This window comes from Lactuca saligna, chromosome 1, assembly GCF_052625555.1.
Source record: "Lactuca saligna cultivar CGN05327 chromosome 1, ASM5262555v1, whole genome shotgun sequence".
NCBI lineage: Eukaryota > Viridiplantae > Streptophyta > Magnoliopsida > Asterales > Asteraceae > Lactuca > Lactuca saligna.
In genome coordinates this window covers 156,561,376-156,575,981 of record NC_136417.1, presented here as the reverse complement: position 1 = coordinate 156,575,981, position 14,606 = coordinate 156,561,376, and the positions used below count along the sequence as shown (strand labels likewise).

Sequence of the window (14,606 nt, the reverse complement as noted above, 5' to 3'; positions counted from 1 at the left end):
GGCAGTAAATATATGTAGTTTACTTTACTATCTTATATTCATATTATTGCTTGATGGTTGTGTTTGGTCTAATAATTTACTTCTATAATCACTTCATCATTCAACTTTTCATCTAAATTGTAATATATGAAGTTTTCTTAGTAAATTGTACCTAGAAAACTAAGAACAACAAATGCAGGAACATTTTATATAAAAATGTGGAAAAAATGAGATGGTTTTGTTGAAGCATGGTCAAGCAAATATGTTGTCCAATGAAATATGTGAGAGAGGTATATAAGCAAATTCCATGACACTCCCTTCACTGGGTTATGAGTTTTTAAACAATAATATTCAAAAGGTATGATAAGATGCTTATCATGATTTTATAAGGGACTCTTGAGGTTGAAAAGGGAATTGAATGAACTAGTGTAAATGTGGGATATGCTAGGATGAAGGCGTGGGTTGTTGTATCTATTTGTAAAGGATATTATGTAAATTGTAAAATTAAATTGTTATATATAGAAAATTGTAACGTCCCGATTCCATGTATAAATTTAATTAAAGAATAATTGGTCTTATGACCTACTCGGTGAGTTGGTTGCCCTACTCGCCGAGTAGCAGTGGGAATCGATCGCGTGTTTAGTGACCGACTAGGCGAGTCCACCAAAGGACTTGGCGAGTAGGAGCTGGCAGATGAAACCCTAAATTCTAGGGTTTTACACCCTATTTAACGGATCATTGGCCTCCATTAGCCTCCCCTTATGCTTCTTGTCCCTCTCAAACCCTAAAACGCGTGTGTGTGTGTGTTCTTTGGTGTCCAAGCTTGAAAGAGTAACCTTGGAAGGAAGCATTTGAAGAAGCAAGGAAAAGCAAGGCCAGGAGCTCGAGAAAACTAAGGGATTGCATCATACATCACTCTCTAGAAGGTAATAGGCTATTCCTTAAGCCTTTTCACTTTGAACCTCCCTTGGATGGGTGTTATGAAGGACTCTCCATGTTTAAGTTAAGATCTGAAGTTATAACTTCAGATCTGGACTTCCCTTGACCTCTAGATCCATAAAGTTTCCAGATTGTGCAAGGTTGAAACCCTCCCAAGGTGTAAAACTCCATTAAAGAGCTTAGATTGATCATTTCGGGCCTTAGAGCCTTGCATGTACGTAAAGATTGCAACTTTACGTAATAAACGTGCCTTAGGAGCTTGGATCTGTAATTTGGGGCCTTGCCATGGCTTAAAGAGCATCTGCATGGATTAAGATCTGCATGGACTCGGCGAGTTGATTAAGTGACTCGGCGAGTCCGTTGAAGATGGCCATGAACTCGGCGAGTTGGATGAACAACTCGGCGAGTTCGTTGAAGATTGCCTTGAACTCGACGAGTGTTAGAAAACTCGGCGAGTTGGATATGGTTTCTCCTAAAATCTTGGCCGCATATGAACTCGATGAGTTAAAAGGAGACCTGGGCGAGCAAGTCGAGGATTCCACGACTTCTCGAACTCAGGAAGAACTCGGCGAGTCGGCGACCTGCACTCGGCGAGCCGAGTCAACATAGATTGTTGACTCTGACTGTGGACTTTGACTTGGACCAAGGGGTTGACCAATTGAATTATGTGGGTTTCTGGGATTGGGAGATTTATGAAAAAGGTCGTGTGGTACTTTTAGGTGGTGAAGTTCGTGTTGGACCCCGGAGTTGAGCTTTCTTATTTCCGACGACAGTTGCGAGGTGAGTTATCCTCACTATACTAAGGGGTCTAAGGCACCAAGGCCGCCCCAATGGATTTGATATCCTAGTAGTTATTGATATGTTGAGTTGAGTTAGTAATGTATGCCAGTTGATATGCTAGTCAGGTAGATCTGTAGGATTGCCTGTGATACTGATTGATTACCAGTATGTGCATTTATCTGTTACATGTCGACATGTTATGTGGGGTGGGTTGAGGTTGTACTACTCCGTGCGGTAGCCAACAAACCCGAGAGCATTCCAGATACGAGCTGAGGGCCCGGTAGGCATTCCAGACTCGTACTGAGGGCCGAGGGGTAGTCCAGCTTGTAAAGTTGTGGACCCAGTGCATGCTGTTCTGTTTTTGATTGATATGATATGCCAATGTTGATATTGCTATGTGGACTGTATGTGTATCGGTATTTTGGGGGTAGCTCACTAAGCTCTCGGGCTTACAGTTTCACTTTATTGTTTCAGGTACCTCAGGGGGATCGTGGCAAGGCGAAGGCATGATCGTACAGCTCCTCCTATTGTGTTATGTTTATGGGAAAACTCTAATATAAATGTATTTTGAAAACAAAGTTGTAATGTTTTGATGAATTCGACGTGTTTTTGAAAATTTAAATTTGGCTTAGATTTTGAGTGTTACAAAAACAAATAAGTTTTGATATGAATTATTTGATTATAAAGATTATTGTATATTTGTTATATAATTTTTTTTATATAGGTGTTTTGTCTATAGTACGATATATTTACATAGGGGCATTATTTTTCTCCAACGACATGTTCTAGTCTACCAAAATTCCGTTCAAAATCTAACATTGTACATGACTTGTATGTCAGCAAAAACAAATATTTCATTAGTATACTTCGACCAATCCTAATCTGCAAACTTAAAGGTACACTCTTACAACAATACTAGTGAAATGAATATAGGAAGACCTAGCCAACTGAAAAGTCTATCCAATATCCATATCGGTTATGAACGCTAATTCACTAGCGTTCTTGAGATATTTCTTTAGCCTCCGCATGAACCAAATACAAGAGTCGACACCATCTGTCACGCCCAGATAAAACGTTACATGCAGGGTCTAGTTGTTTCCATCCATAGTAACCACTATGAAAATTAACCTTAGGTAGTCCCTTCTCAGATGGACACTCCCTATATAAATCACCAAGATCATTGTAGAATATATATACAAGGAATGCATTAACCTATATTTACTTGCCACGTCAAATGTAACCAAAATAATAACTGAAATTTAATAGCTAAGATTTTACAAAATGTTTCTTAACACACATCTAGGAGCCATAGAAGAAAGTTGAAAACAATCCATAACAAGTGATGTTGGTAAAACTATGGAAGTTGTTTTTTTTAAGCTTATGTAAGTAAACATGGAGATTGTAATTTTTTTTTTTTTTTTTTTTGATCACGATATGAGTGACCCTTTTTTATAAATTCTAAAATACAATTACAAATCTTTGTTATAAGTGAAAGAAAAAATGATGGAAAATATAACATATGTAGTTTAAAATAATTTGAAATAAGTGTTAAAAATTATGTGTTCGGAATGTACTTAGATAGTTGCATACGGTCAACATATCCACACATATAATTTGGAATGCTGAAAGACAGTCCGAAATGTAAGTTTGACATATGACACTACGACATTGAGTCTGCTAATTCGGAGTTGATTATGTAAATTCATGGACAACTTTACGTCAAAAATCACCCATGGTAACTCCGGAATACGGTGTTAGGAATTTTTTTTTTATTAATAATATTTCAATTTCCCATATAAATTAAATATATTATTATTTCTAACCCAAAGGTTTAATTTAAGTATCCAATTGTAAGTTATCTCTTTTAACTAAATTTCCCATTTTTATATAGTATCAAAATAACCGTATTTTTTTTTTCTAAGGAAAATATAAACGTTTATAAAGTATTGGTTGATATTTGGAAGCAGTTTAATGCATTTATATCCTTTTGTTTTTCATAATCCACTTTTTTAACTTTCGATAATACAAGATACGTAATTTTCTTCAATTCGAAATCTAGGGTTTCACTTCATTGATCTTTCAAGCTTCTTGTTGCGTTTCTTGTAAGCAGTTCTGCAGATCTGAATTCAGATCGTTGAAGATGTTTTGGCGTATGACCGGTTTGTCCACTGTATCTCCGGTAAGCGCTTCATTGTTTTTTGAATTTTATAGCTGCTTATAAGCATCTATTTGAACTGTGGTTTAGATTGATCAGCATTTAAACAAATAGCAAGTATGTGCCGTTTGTTGAGGTGTTTTCTTTCTTTTCTCTAAAGCCCTACATATCGTGAAGGTGTTCATACTTAGCCATTGAGTTTTCTTGGTATTATAGTGAATTCCCCTTTGGTTTTAGGTTTATAAGGTTGGACTCATTGAAAGGAGTTGCATCTGTTTGTATAAATGAACCAAGCGGTATCTAATGCAATAGTGTGATTGAAATAACCTCAGAATGGCGAGCTGTGTAATTGATCGTCTGATACTCCATGGAAGCATTAATTAGAATCATGTCAAATTTACATAGGGACGCTTTTGGACCCTTGTATTCGTTATTGTTCTGGATTAGTTGAAGGAGGTCTATGTTGTTGTAAATGCTTTCAAATTCCCTAGGGTTTTAGAAGAGACTGTGTACTCATACTCTTGAGGAAGCCAATACTGCATTTGGATTAGCCTACCTTTCCATAGTCATAGCTATCTCACATGTATACTGGTATATTGCAACATTGTCCTCTGGTGGAGGTATAGTCTTGTAACAGAGTCACTCCCTTAGAAGTGTGTACCATGGTCTTATATATAGAGAAAATAAACTAGCATGAGTGATAAACTGATAACCTGTAAGATCTTGTAATCACTCATTTTACTTGTATATTTTGTTTTGGTTTTGTAGTTAAATGAAAATGAACCAACCATATAATATGGAGTTTACATATAATGGACCTGGATGGGTAATTATTTTTTTCAATTAAGGAGAAAGCTTTTGGTAATCAGCGATTGATTTTATAATTTCTGTAAAGGAGTAATTGCTCTTTGTTAAAGAATCATCAGTAGATAATGACAAAACAAGAGATCTGAGTTCATCTGATATATCTATCCAGATAAGGATCTGTGGTTATACTTGATTAGTAGTTTGAAGTTTTATATATTTTGATATGATTTTGCACCAGTGGGGGATTTTCTTAAATCTTGCTGCTTTTATCTTTTTGATGTACTTAATACATAATATTCATCTAGTGGCTTGTGGTTTTATTTATGTGGATGCATGCATACTTTTTGTAAGCTAAGGGATTTGAACAAGAACTTAAAACATTTGACTTGGGCCTTAGTTTTATAGAAGTTATTGATAATGGGATCTCAATCACAAATGAGAAGAAAGTAAATTGGGATTGTGAACTTTCCAAAAAAGGAAAATCTGCATTTTCAGGGACAACCCAAAATGGAGTGTTGATTTATTGTTACTTAGTCTATATTTCTGCTCAACTTTATTAGACTGGGAAGATTTAATTTGCTGTAACTTTGACTTTTTATGATCTTAAAATTAAATCGATTTTTTTTTTGAATCCAGGTGGACACAATCTTGGATCAGGAAAACTTTACACTAGAGGAGCTTCTTGAAGAGGATGAAATAATTCAAGAATGCAGAGCTCTTAATAGCCGACTTATCAATTTGTAAGCTAAAATGTTCTTTCTAATTCTAGCAACCTCTACCATTCATAACTCATTGGTGGTATTATTATTATTATTATTACAATTTACAATATTGTATATAGTGGTTCATATGCCTTTATGTTCATTTATTGTCTAAATTACTTCTTGTTTTATTTCAGCTCCTTTAAATCTATATGAGCACATCTTGGCTTCTTGGATTCTGTATGTTTTGCAGAGTAGGCATCTTGCTGCTATTTGCTGATAAACAAGGCTTGAGTCATTATTTAATAATCTAATAGTAAATGCAGCTTAGTGACCTTTTGATGCATTATAGTGATACATTCATATATTAGGTGCTCTTTTTTGTATTTTCTTTTGCATGGGGTGAACTGACTCTTTTCTTGACTTATTCAACTTGTGAATTACTGAAGTTGGTATTATTTGTTATACTAATGCAGAGTATTTGTCATATAAATGTAAATTCAATTGCTCTTATTTTTTTGGGAATTTTAATGTAAATTCAATTGCTGTTCATTGTAGCTTGAGGGAAAGGACTCAAATTGAACAGCTTTTGAGGTACATAGTGGAAGAAGCTCCTGAGGATGCTGCAAAAGGACGTGCTTTTAAGTAGGTATCCATGGGCCCACATGGAAAATATGTTTCTTTCATATTTATATAAATATAATTCACCAACATATTTTTATTTGTTTATTTATTAGGTACCCATTTATTGCTTGTGAGATATTTACCTGTGAAGTTGATATCATACTCAAAACCTTGGTAGAGGACGAGGAGGTAAAAAACCATTAGTATCTTATCTTTTAGCTTATAAGATCAAGAATCAGAAAGTATTGAGTATTTTTATTTTTTAATTTTTTTATTTTTACTATGATGATGATAATAAGTTCATTTCTTTTTCAGTTAATGAACTTGTTGTTTTCCTTCTTGGAACCAGAACACCCTCATTGTACTCTACTGGCTGGTTACTTCAGTAAAGTAATTTTTTTTCTTTTACTTTTGTAAAAATTCATACTTCTAATTTTCCAATTTGACTTTTAAGATGGATGATCATGTGTAATTATCTTATGTAGGTTGTTGCATGCCTATTGTTGCGGAAATCGGCTCCTTTAATCAACTACATTCAAGTTAGTTCCCCACATATTTTTTTTTTTTTACCTTTTTACCCTTGTATATGTATTCATAATATTTTTGATATAATTACATAACAAAGTTGTTAACGATTTTGTAATCAGGCACATCCAGACATTATCCAAAAGCTGGTTGACCTAGTAGGAATTACATCCATCATGGAGGTGTATTATTATTCTCTAACTTTTTTATTCCTTACTTTTTTTTTACCGTTTTACCCCTGTATCTTTACCCCTTCTAATCCAAAATATTTTTACTGAACAGGTGCTTATTCGTCTAATTGGTGCTGATGAAAATCTCTACACCAGTTTTGCAGACTCAACAAAGTGGTTAGAAGACATTGATGTGTTAAAAATGATTGTTGATAAATTCAGTTCTTCAGTAAGTTATCTATTAAATGTAAAGTTTTTACTTGAAAAAATATCGTTTCAACTAAAATTTGAAAACTCAAACTCTTTAAGGATTCTCCTCAAGTGCATGCGAATGCAGCAGAGACACTTTGTGCTATAAGTAGATATGCTTCCCCAGGTTTAGCTGCTAAAATATCCAGTCCAAGGTTAGTGTCAAATGTCGATAACGCCCTTTAGTTTATACTTTTTTTTTTTTTTTTTTTTTTTTTTTTTTTTTTTTTTTTTTTCTATTGGCTGTTTGCAGCTGATGATCTCTACTTATAATTTTTTCATGTGTGATTTTTCAGTTTCATAGCAAGATTATTTCATCATGCATTGGGGGAATCAAGGCCAAAATCGGTTTTAGTGAATGCATTGTGTGTATGTATATGTTTGTTAGATCCAAATAGACAAACATCTGCAACATCTTACTTCTATAATCGACAATTGATTCATAATTCATCAGTAACAACAAATCCAGAGATTGTGGAAGGCATGTTGGAGAGCTTAGGTATGTTAAATTAGTGAATAAATTCAAGTTTTTAACCTTTATTTTCTAGACTTTTCTCCATTATTGTAGAATGATTTTTCGAATAAATGTAATTTGTCAAAGGACTTATAATCTATCATTTATTAAACCATATTCTATCATGTCAGTTAATGTACTCTTTTACATTGATGAAGCTACTTTCTCATATGCAGGAAATTTGTCAAAGCTGTTGGAAGTTTCAACAGACGAAAACGTTTTACTAACAACATATGGCAAGTTGCAACCACCTCTTGGGAAACATCGCCTTAAGGTATCTTTGATTCTTTTCCATGTATACCCTTTTCATTGTTGAAGTATCTTATTATCTTGAAACTCGAATTTTTCAGATTGTTGAATTCATCTCAGTGCTAATGAGTGTTAGAAGTGAAGCTGCAGAGAATGAGTTAGTTCGCCTTGGTGTTTTAAGACGTATTTTAGAATTATTTTTTCAGTAAGTCTTCCATTTTTCCTCTCTCTATATGTAAAATATATATATTCTCTATTTATATATTTATTTAACCTTACTTAATTTTGATGGCTTTTAGGTATCCATACAATAACTTCATTCATCACCATGCTGAACAGATTATAGTTTGTTGCCTTGAGAGCAAGAATGCTTCACTGGTTGAACATATTCTTGAGGACTGTAATCTTGTCAGGAACATTATTGATGCTGAGAAGAACAGTGCATCCGATACTGACAAAAAGATTGATTCGGTAAACTTTTATAATCATCTTTTTTAGGTTCAATATCATAGAAAAGAGATAGAAGTGAAATGCTAAGATAGAAAAGTATGTATTTGTGTTATGTGAAAAATACATACTTTTATATTCTTTCTCATGTTGAATTTGGTGAATATTGTTGCAGCCAACAGTCCTTGCTGAAGGAAGAGTGCCACCTAGGATAGGGAATGTTGGACACATGACACGTATAGCCAACAAACTCATCCAATTAGGGACTGATAACACCTATATACAGGCACATTTGCAGGTTATTTTTATTAATTTCATAACTTTAAAAAAGTGATTTCTTTATCCACACAACACTTGTCACTTTTTTTTTTTTTTTTTTTTTTTTACTTATGTTTCATGGGGTTAGGATGTTTCCTTTTAGGGTCAAATTCAAAAAGTAACAATTTACTTTTTATTGATTTGTGTATTATATAGCATACTGCTTTCATTTCTCCTTATTACAACTTTGTAGTTTGAAAATTCTACCTGATTGTAGCAATGTTATCCAAATACAAAGCAATTTTTACTACTGTAATCGGGTGGATTTTTCAAAATATAATGTTTTAATAAGAATTTGTAAGTTCAATGTTTTAATAGAAAGCAATGGAATTAGGATGCTATAATAGGAGTCTTTTTGTTGTATTTTGAAAATGTATAAAAATTTGACAGAATAATAGCGAATGGGTAGAGTGGCATGCAAATGTACTTGAGGGACGCAATGCACTTGAAAATGTCTTACAGTGGGCTTGCGGGTAGGTATTCTACATTAACATTTGTTATCTATGTTGCATCATGGTAAATGACTATTTTGCCCTTGTGTCTAGAATTAATCGATGTACAAAAATGTTCCTTTCACTTGTCCAAATCTACAGGAGACCTACACCACTTCATGATCCAAGTAGGGATAGTGATGATGATGATTACCATGACAAAGATTATGATGTGGCAACTTTAACCAATAATCTAAGCCAGGCGTTTGGGTATGGTTTTTATGAAAATGCTGATAGCAACGAGGTATCCAATTTTTTTGTTATAATTTTGCTTGCTCAACTTTTTGCTACAAAGTTTATCCGATGTTATTTGCTTGTGGATATAAATGATAAATATTAAATAACTATCATACATGTTAATAGAGTTATAGAAAGAAAGGAATAACAAATACTTTACACGTGCATTTGATGAACTTATAAAGTGGAAAGTAGTATAGTTCTATAATATATTTGTGATAATATATGTTACTATAGAAGTTTAGTAAAAAAAAAAGAAACTAAATCGACTAAATTAAGTCGGTGTAAATGGTAGCAAATGCTGCATGGTAGTCTATGTAATTAAACCATGGATGATAGGTCTTGAAGATGAACAAAGGGAAAGAAATCATGCCAACATATGTATCACAAGAAGGGTCCAGTGTGTTGACCTCAAACGAAAAATCAAAGAAAATGGAAAGAGGAGAAATGTCTGAAATGCCCCATAATGTTCTTCATCATGAGTATCATCATAAGGGTGCTAATGGGAATTGTCCTAAGGCTCCTCAAAATTCAATACACCCACGAAGAATGAGTTTTGTTGACTTTGAACGGGATAAAAGAGATTTGATGAGAAAGAAAAGACTAGTTGGTGAACATATAGAAGATCTAAAGAGGGAGATCAAAAGACTAAAACGACCTTCCTCTAAAAGAGACAAAGAAGAGAAACCCAGAGGTTTTGTAGAGCAAGTTAAAGAGATTATATATAAAATAGTAAACCGAATGAAGAAATGACACCCATGGCCAACCACTATCTATATTAAGTCCCTATAAAAGCACCTAAGTGAGTATATAGTCATTTCAATACTCAAAAGTAATCTTAGTAGAAATTCTGTTTAATATTTATACATGCCAACTTTTGTAAAGATAAAAGATATGAAAAGCAGTAGAAAATGAAATATATGCTATCTTGTATAGTTTTTATTGGAAGGTCTAGTCCCCACTCTCTACATGAGTGGAGGTATGACTGTCTACATATGTGGGACCCGTTGGTGGAGGGAATTAAAGGGTGGTGTATGCCTTAGAACGGAAGTTTAATTTTATAAAATAGTTGACCTCTTGGGCTGTGGTGACTTGGTAAATCATGTGGAAGATATGGTGTATAAACTATTGACCCATGTTCAAATCTTGGCACTACTCAGCTCCTGTGGCCATGGAGGTTCGTCTGTCTGCAATGACTCTAGGTCTAGGGCATGATGCATAGCCTCATGTTTGCAATGGAGGATTAGTTGGTGCGCGAAAGCTGGCTTGGAACCCTCGTTAGGGAAGTTCCGTTTCCAATAATAATAATAATAATAATAATAATAATAATAGTTTCAAATTTGTTTGGTGAACGAGCGATAATTTAAAAGGTATAGGCGAATTTTAGTGGAATAGGAGAGAGGATGAGAAAAGTAAGAAAAAAAGACTGGCAATAGTAGAAATTGAAATAAGAGGATAGAGGAGATTGAATTAAGATATGTAAAACCCTAAGCTAAGGTGGTGTTTCTTTTCAACTTAATGGGGACAACACTTAATACAAGTAGATATATAAGGGTGTTTTATCTAGACTTAATACATACAAAAGTAGTGCTAAATTCATCCCCACAATTACCACATTGATCGAACTTATTAGTTCGGATTTGTTGGAGTTTGAATTCTATCCATCCATACAAACCTATTTTGGTTTTTAGATGGGTAAGAGGGAAACATACCATTCATGGTTTCCCTACTCTTGGGGGTTTCACTGGGGTGTGGGGCAGGGCAGTTTGCTTTAAAAGCTACATCATACAAAGTGACAAAGCATGAGAAAGCGTGCATGGAAAATCAACACGTGTTTATAGCATTCACGTTTGATACTTTTGGTTTCCTTGTGCAAGATGTTGTGGAACTCCTCAGTAGACTCCACCCCACCAACAGGTCATGCATAGTAATGTTATATTGTTATGACCACAAGATCTATAGATGTAGTTTATAAAAGAATAAGGGTTAGCAGTGCAACTTGTTGCGTGTTTGACTACGACCTCGATGTGAAAATTCTTTTAAATTTGTAAACCATTAGGTAAAAGGAATTCGTCATTCCTTCCATACACATCTATGGAATGACGAATTCCATCAAAATGAATTCCACCGGAACATGTAATTTGGAGAAAAATACCTTATTAGGTGAAGGGAATTCATAATACTACTACTACTACTAATATTACTATGATAATAACGTATTACTATTATTATTTTATTATAGTCATTTATTATTAATATTAATAAGTTTTGTTATCATTATTTTCGTATTAGTAGTATGTTTTTTTCCTTTTATTTTTAGTATTTTCGTATTATTCGTATTACTAATTATATTATAATATATTATAGTCATTTGTCATTGTTATTATTATTAACATTACTAAAAAAAGTTGAAGCTTTTAGAGCTTTAATCAGCCTTCAAAAGAATAGGCAAATTAAATATACATGAAGCTTTGCCACAAAATTCTACAAGCATTTTAATTGTTTACAATGAAAGTTTAGTAGGCACCAAAGCATGCATTTCATGTGTAGAATGTGAAAGACCTAGCAACAAAGGAAAAAGGGAAAGCTATTTTCTAGTTTTTGGTGTGGAATGAGTTGTTATTGTTTTTTAATTGTCATCATGTTAATATGCCACATCACCAAATAAATTAACAAAGTTAATTTTCTATTAAGAGCTGTATGTATAAATGATTTTTAATACGTCATTATGGTTCAAAATCTCATTTACTCATTAAATAAATGAAAATCATACGTCTCACTATACATTTGTATTTGTATTATTACTTATAATATCTGTATTTTTCAATAGTCTTTGCTTATTTTCGAATATTTTTATGTACAACAAAAAACTTTGGTAGCCTGTAAAGCAAAATTTGAATTTTATTTATTTATTTTTGTGTTCTCAGGCTCATGGCTCAATGGAAGGAGATGATGAGGTATGTAATTTAGTCTTTTATTTCACAAAGAAAAAAACTGAAAGAGAAGAAGAAAAGGGAGTCAAGTATTTTACCTTTTTTCAATTTTCATAATACATGCAATAAAGTGTTTTTATTTTTATAGTTTCATTTTAAGACCAAAATATGCAATATTTTACATATAACCTGTAGAAACATGGTTGCATATATTGGTAAAAGTTGAAACATTGTTTCATAAATTTGGTAAAAAAAAAAAGTGAAAGTAGAGGTTTATGCTTGAAGTTGAAACTATGTGTGAGTTTATATATGTTTTGGTTTTGTGACATGAGAAATAAGTGAATTTTTGCAGGATGTGTATTTTGATGATGAATCTGCTGAAGTAGTCATATCTTCACTTCAATTGGGAGATGACCAAGAAAGGTTTGTTAATTATCTTGTTTTATATAATTTAGGGCTGAATTCAAAGCACATAAATTTCCATTAATATAATCCAATCAGGTTGACTTTTAATCATATAGTCACAAATGTTTCCTATTGCCATGTGTTGGTTTCTGGACTATCATATCTATATGATTATTATTATTATTATTATTAGACAAAATTACAGTTTTGGTCCCTATGGTTTGACAGAAATGGAATGGTGGGTTAGATGTTTTTTATATAATTAATAAAATTGGAAAAAAAAAAAAACAGGGGAAATTAGTAGAGATTTCCAACCACGCAAGAAACTGAAATCACAGGGACAAATATGTAGAGATTTCCATAGTTGTCCTCACCATGCCATTTCTGGTAAAACACATGGACCAAAACTGTAATTTTGTCTTATTATTATAGTAATAGCTGAGTGACTAAATTGTTCAATGGATAAATGCATGAAATAGTGAAAATACATTGTGTTTTGTTTTCATCTGAAAAGTTGGTTTAATTAAATGGTCAAAAAGTGTATATATATAATGTTTTAATCACTAGAGAAAATAATTAAAATGATTTATTTGTTGAAAATTTTATTGCAGGGGATCTCTTTTTACAAATTCAAATTGGTTTACTGCGGATGAAGAGAAGGTGGATTCCAAACCATCAACTAATGCCGCCTCACCTCCTCCCACCACCGAGGCAGCCCCTGGCGGCAATGATGGCGGTTTCACGCCGGAAAACAACGATGATTTGTCAGACACCGCCACGAGTTCAACCAATGATTCGAGACCCAGTGAGACCGATAAACCACCGGAACAGGTTGACCGGAAAGATTCCGGCGAACCAGGTGGCACCACCACCACCACCGCCACCGACCCCTCCGGAACATCTCCGTTGAGCAGTGAACCTGAACCACTAAAGGTAGAGACTAGTGATAGGGGAGATGAAAGGGAGGCTTCATCTTCCACTGCTGCCGATGAAATGGTGGCAGAGGGTGGCGGGCCGCCACGTTCTGAAACACATACTGATGGTGAAGAGAAAAAGTGAATACTGTAAATTTTGATTTTTGGTTTTGGTGGGGTTGAGTTTTACTAAAAATGTATTTTTGAGATTAGTTTTGGTGTAAATTGTTAACGAAATAGGGATGACAATTCTTTACCCTTGTCTTAGTTTTTTTTTTTTTTTTTTACTAAATTGACGGATGGTGGAGGGGTATACTAGTCTTTTCTTAAGAAGAGGGTTTTTTGACATGTCTAATTCATTGCATACGCTCATACACGTTGAATATAACACGTTTATTGTCTTAGTATACTAGTATGGCTTGTTAATTGTATGATAAAAAAATGGTCAAATTTGTAGGTAAGTCATTATAAACGGTTCTTTAAAAAATGGATTAAGGAATGATAAATATTACGTGAGGAATTAATCAATTATTCGACGGTTTGTTCGAACCAATGAAATGATTACTTGATATGGTTCTATCACTTGAACTATTTAACAACGGTTTGTTCGAACTAATGAAATGAATATAACACGTTTATCGTCCTACTATACAAGTATTGGACCAGAAGTTCTTAAAGAATTCATGTCAAAGGGCTCTGGTTTTGACCCAAACAAGCCAACTAGTTTCTCCAAATATGGCTCTTATCACTTGAAGTTTTATTGTCTCAATGTTTAGTTATATATTAGTAAAAGTTTTATTTTTAATATTAATTGCAAATGTGTTTAGATCACAAGATTATTAACTAACACGAACAGACATGGACAAATATATTGTTAAAGTTTGTTTCTTTATATTGTGTTCATTCATTTGTTCGGTTAAACTTAAACAAACATAAAAAAAGATTTGTTCGTGTTTGGTGGTTAACCTATCCTAGTCTATTATTGTAATTGATCCGACCATGATTAGTTATAATCAACTCCTTTAATAAGACGATATGATTAAATAAGGATTTTTATAATCAACGGTGCTCGTAAAATCAACTTCAAAATTTTAACTGTAGAGCATATCTTATATGAGTTTTATTTTATTTATTTGTTTTTTTTTTTTTTTTAAATTTTATAGTTCAAT

At 33.3% G+C, this 14,606-nt stretch overlaps 1 protein-coding gene across 3 annotated transcripts; it reads left to right on the top strand.

The window, feature by feature from the left end:
• The first annotated feature begins 3,667 nt into the window (after window positions 1-3,667).
• Window positions 3,668-13,841, top strand: LOC145045699 (uncharacterized). 3 transcript variants are annotated; one of them, XM_078994017.1, is made up of 19 exons: window positions 3,672-3,877; window positions 5,297-5,400; window positions 5,920-6,006; window positions 6,099-6,174; window positions 6,301-6,375; window positions 6,471-6,524; window positions 6,633-6,692; window positions 6,793-6,909; window positions 6,990-7,084; window positions 7,226-7,428; window positions 7,620-7,717; window positions 7,794-7,897; window positions 7,992-8,163; window positions 8,315-8,437; window positions 8,848-8,930; window positions 9,051-9,192; window positions 12,113-12,142; window positions 12,471-12,541; window positions 13,135-13,841. In XM_078994017.1, the coding sequence occupies exons 1-19, from the start codon at window positions 3,839-3,841 to the stop codon at window positions 13,580-13,582; spliced, it is 2,181 nt and encodes a 726-aa protein (XP_078850143.1). In that variant the 5' UTR covers window positions 3,672-3,838; the 3' UTR covers window positions 13,583-13,841. The 3 variants fall into 3 exon arrangements, with proteins under 3 accessions (XP_078850146.1, XP_078850143.1, XP_078850151.1); XM_078994025.1 differs by lacking the exon at window positions 3,672-3,877 and adding an exon at window positions 5,559-5,615; XM_078994020.1 differs by lacking the exons at window positions 12,113-12,142; window positions 12,471-12,541; window positions 13,135-13,841 and adding an exon at window positions 9,525-11,397 and having other exon boundaries at window positions 3,668-3,877.
• The last annotated feature ends 765 nt before the right edge of the window (window positions 13,842-14,606 follow it).

What these genes read in the sequence shown, in the direction of transcription:
- LOC145045699 (XM_078994017.1), top strand. Translation starts at nt 3,839, where the DNA reads ATGTTTTGGCGTATGACCGGTTTGTCCACTGTATCTCCG. An exon ending in ATTTTAGAATTATTTTTTCA is followed by an intron (nt 7,898 to 7,991) that starts GTAAGTCTTCCA and finishes GATGGCTTTTAG; the next exon opens with GTATCCATACAATAACTTCA. An exon ending in CTGACAAAAAGATTGATTCG is followed by an intron (nt 8,164 to 8,314) that starts GTAAACTTTTAT and finishes ATATTGTTGCAG; the next exon opens with CCAACAGTCCTTGCTGAAGG.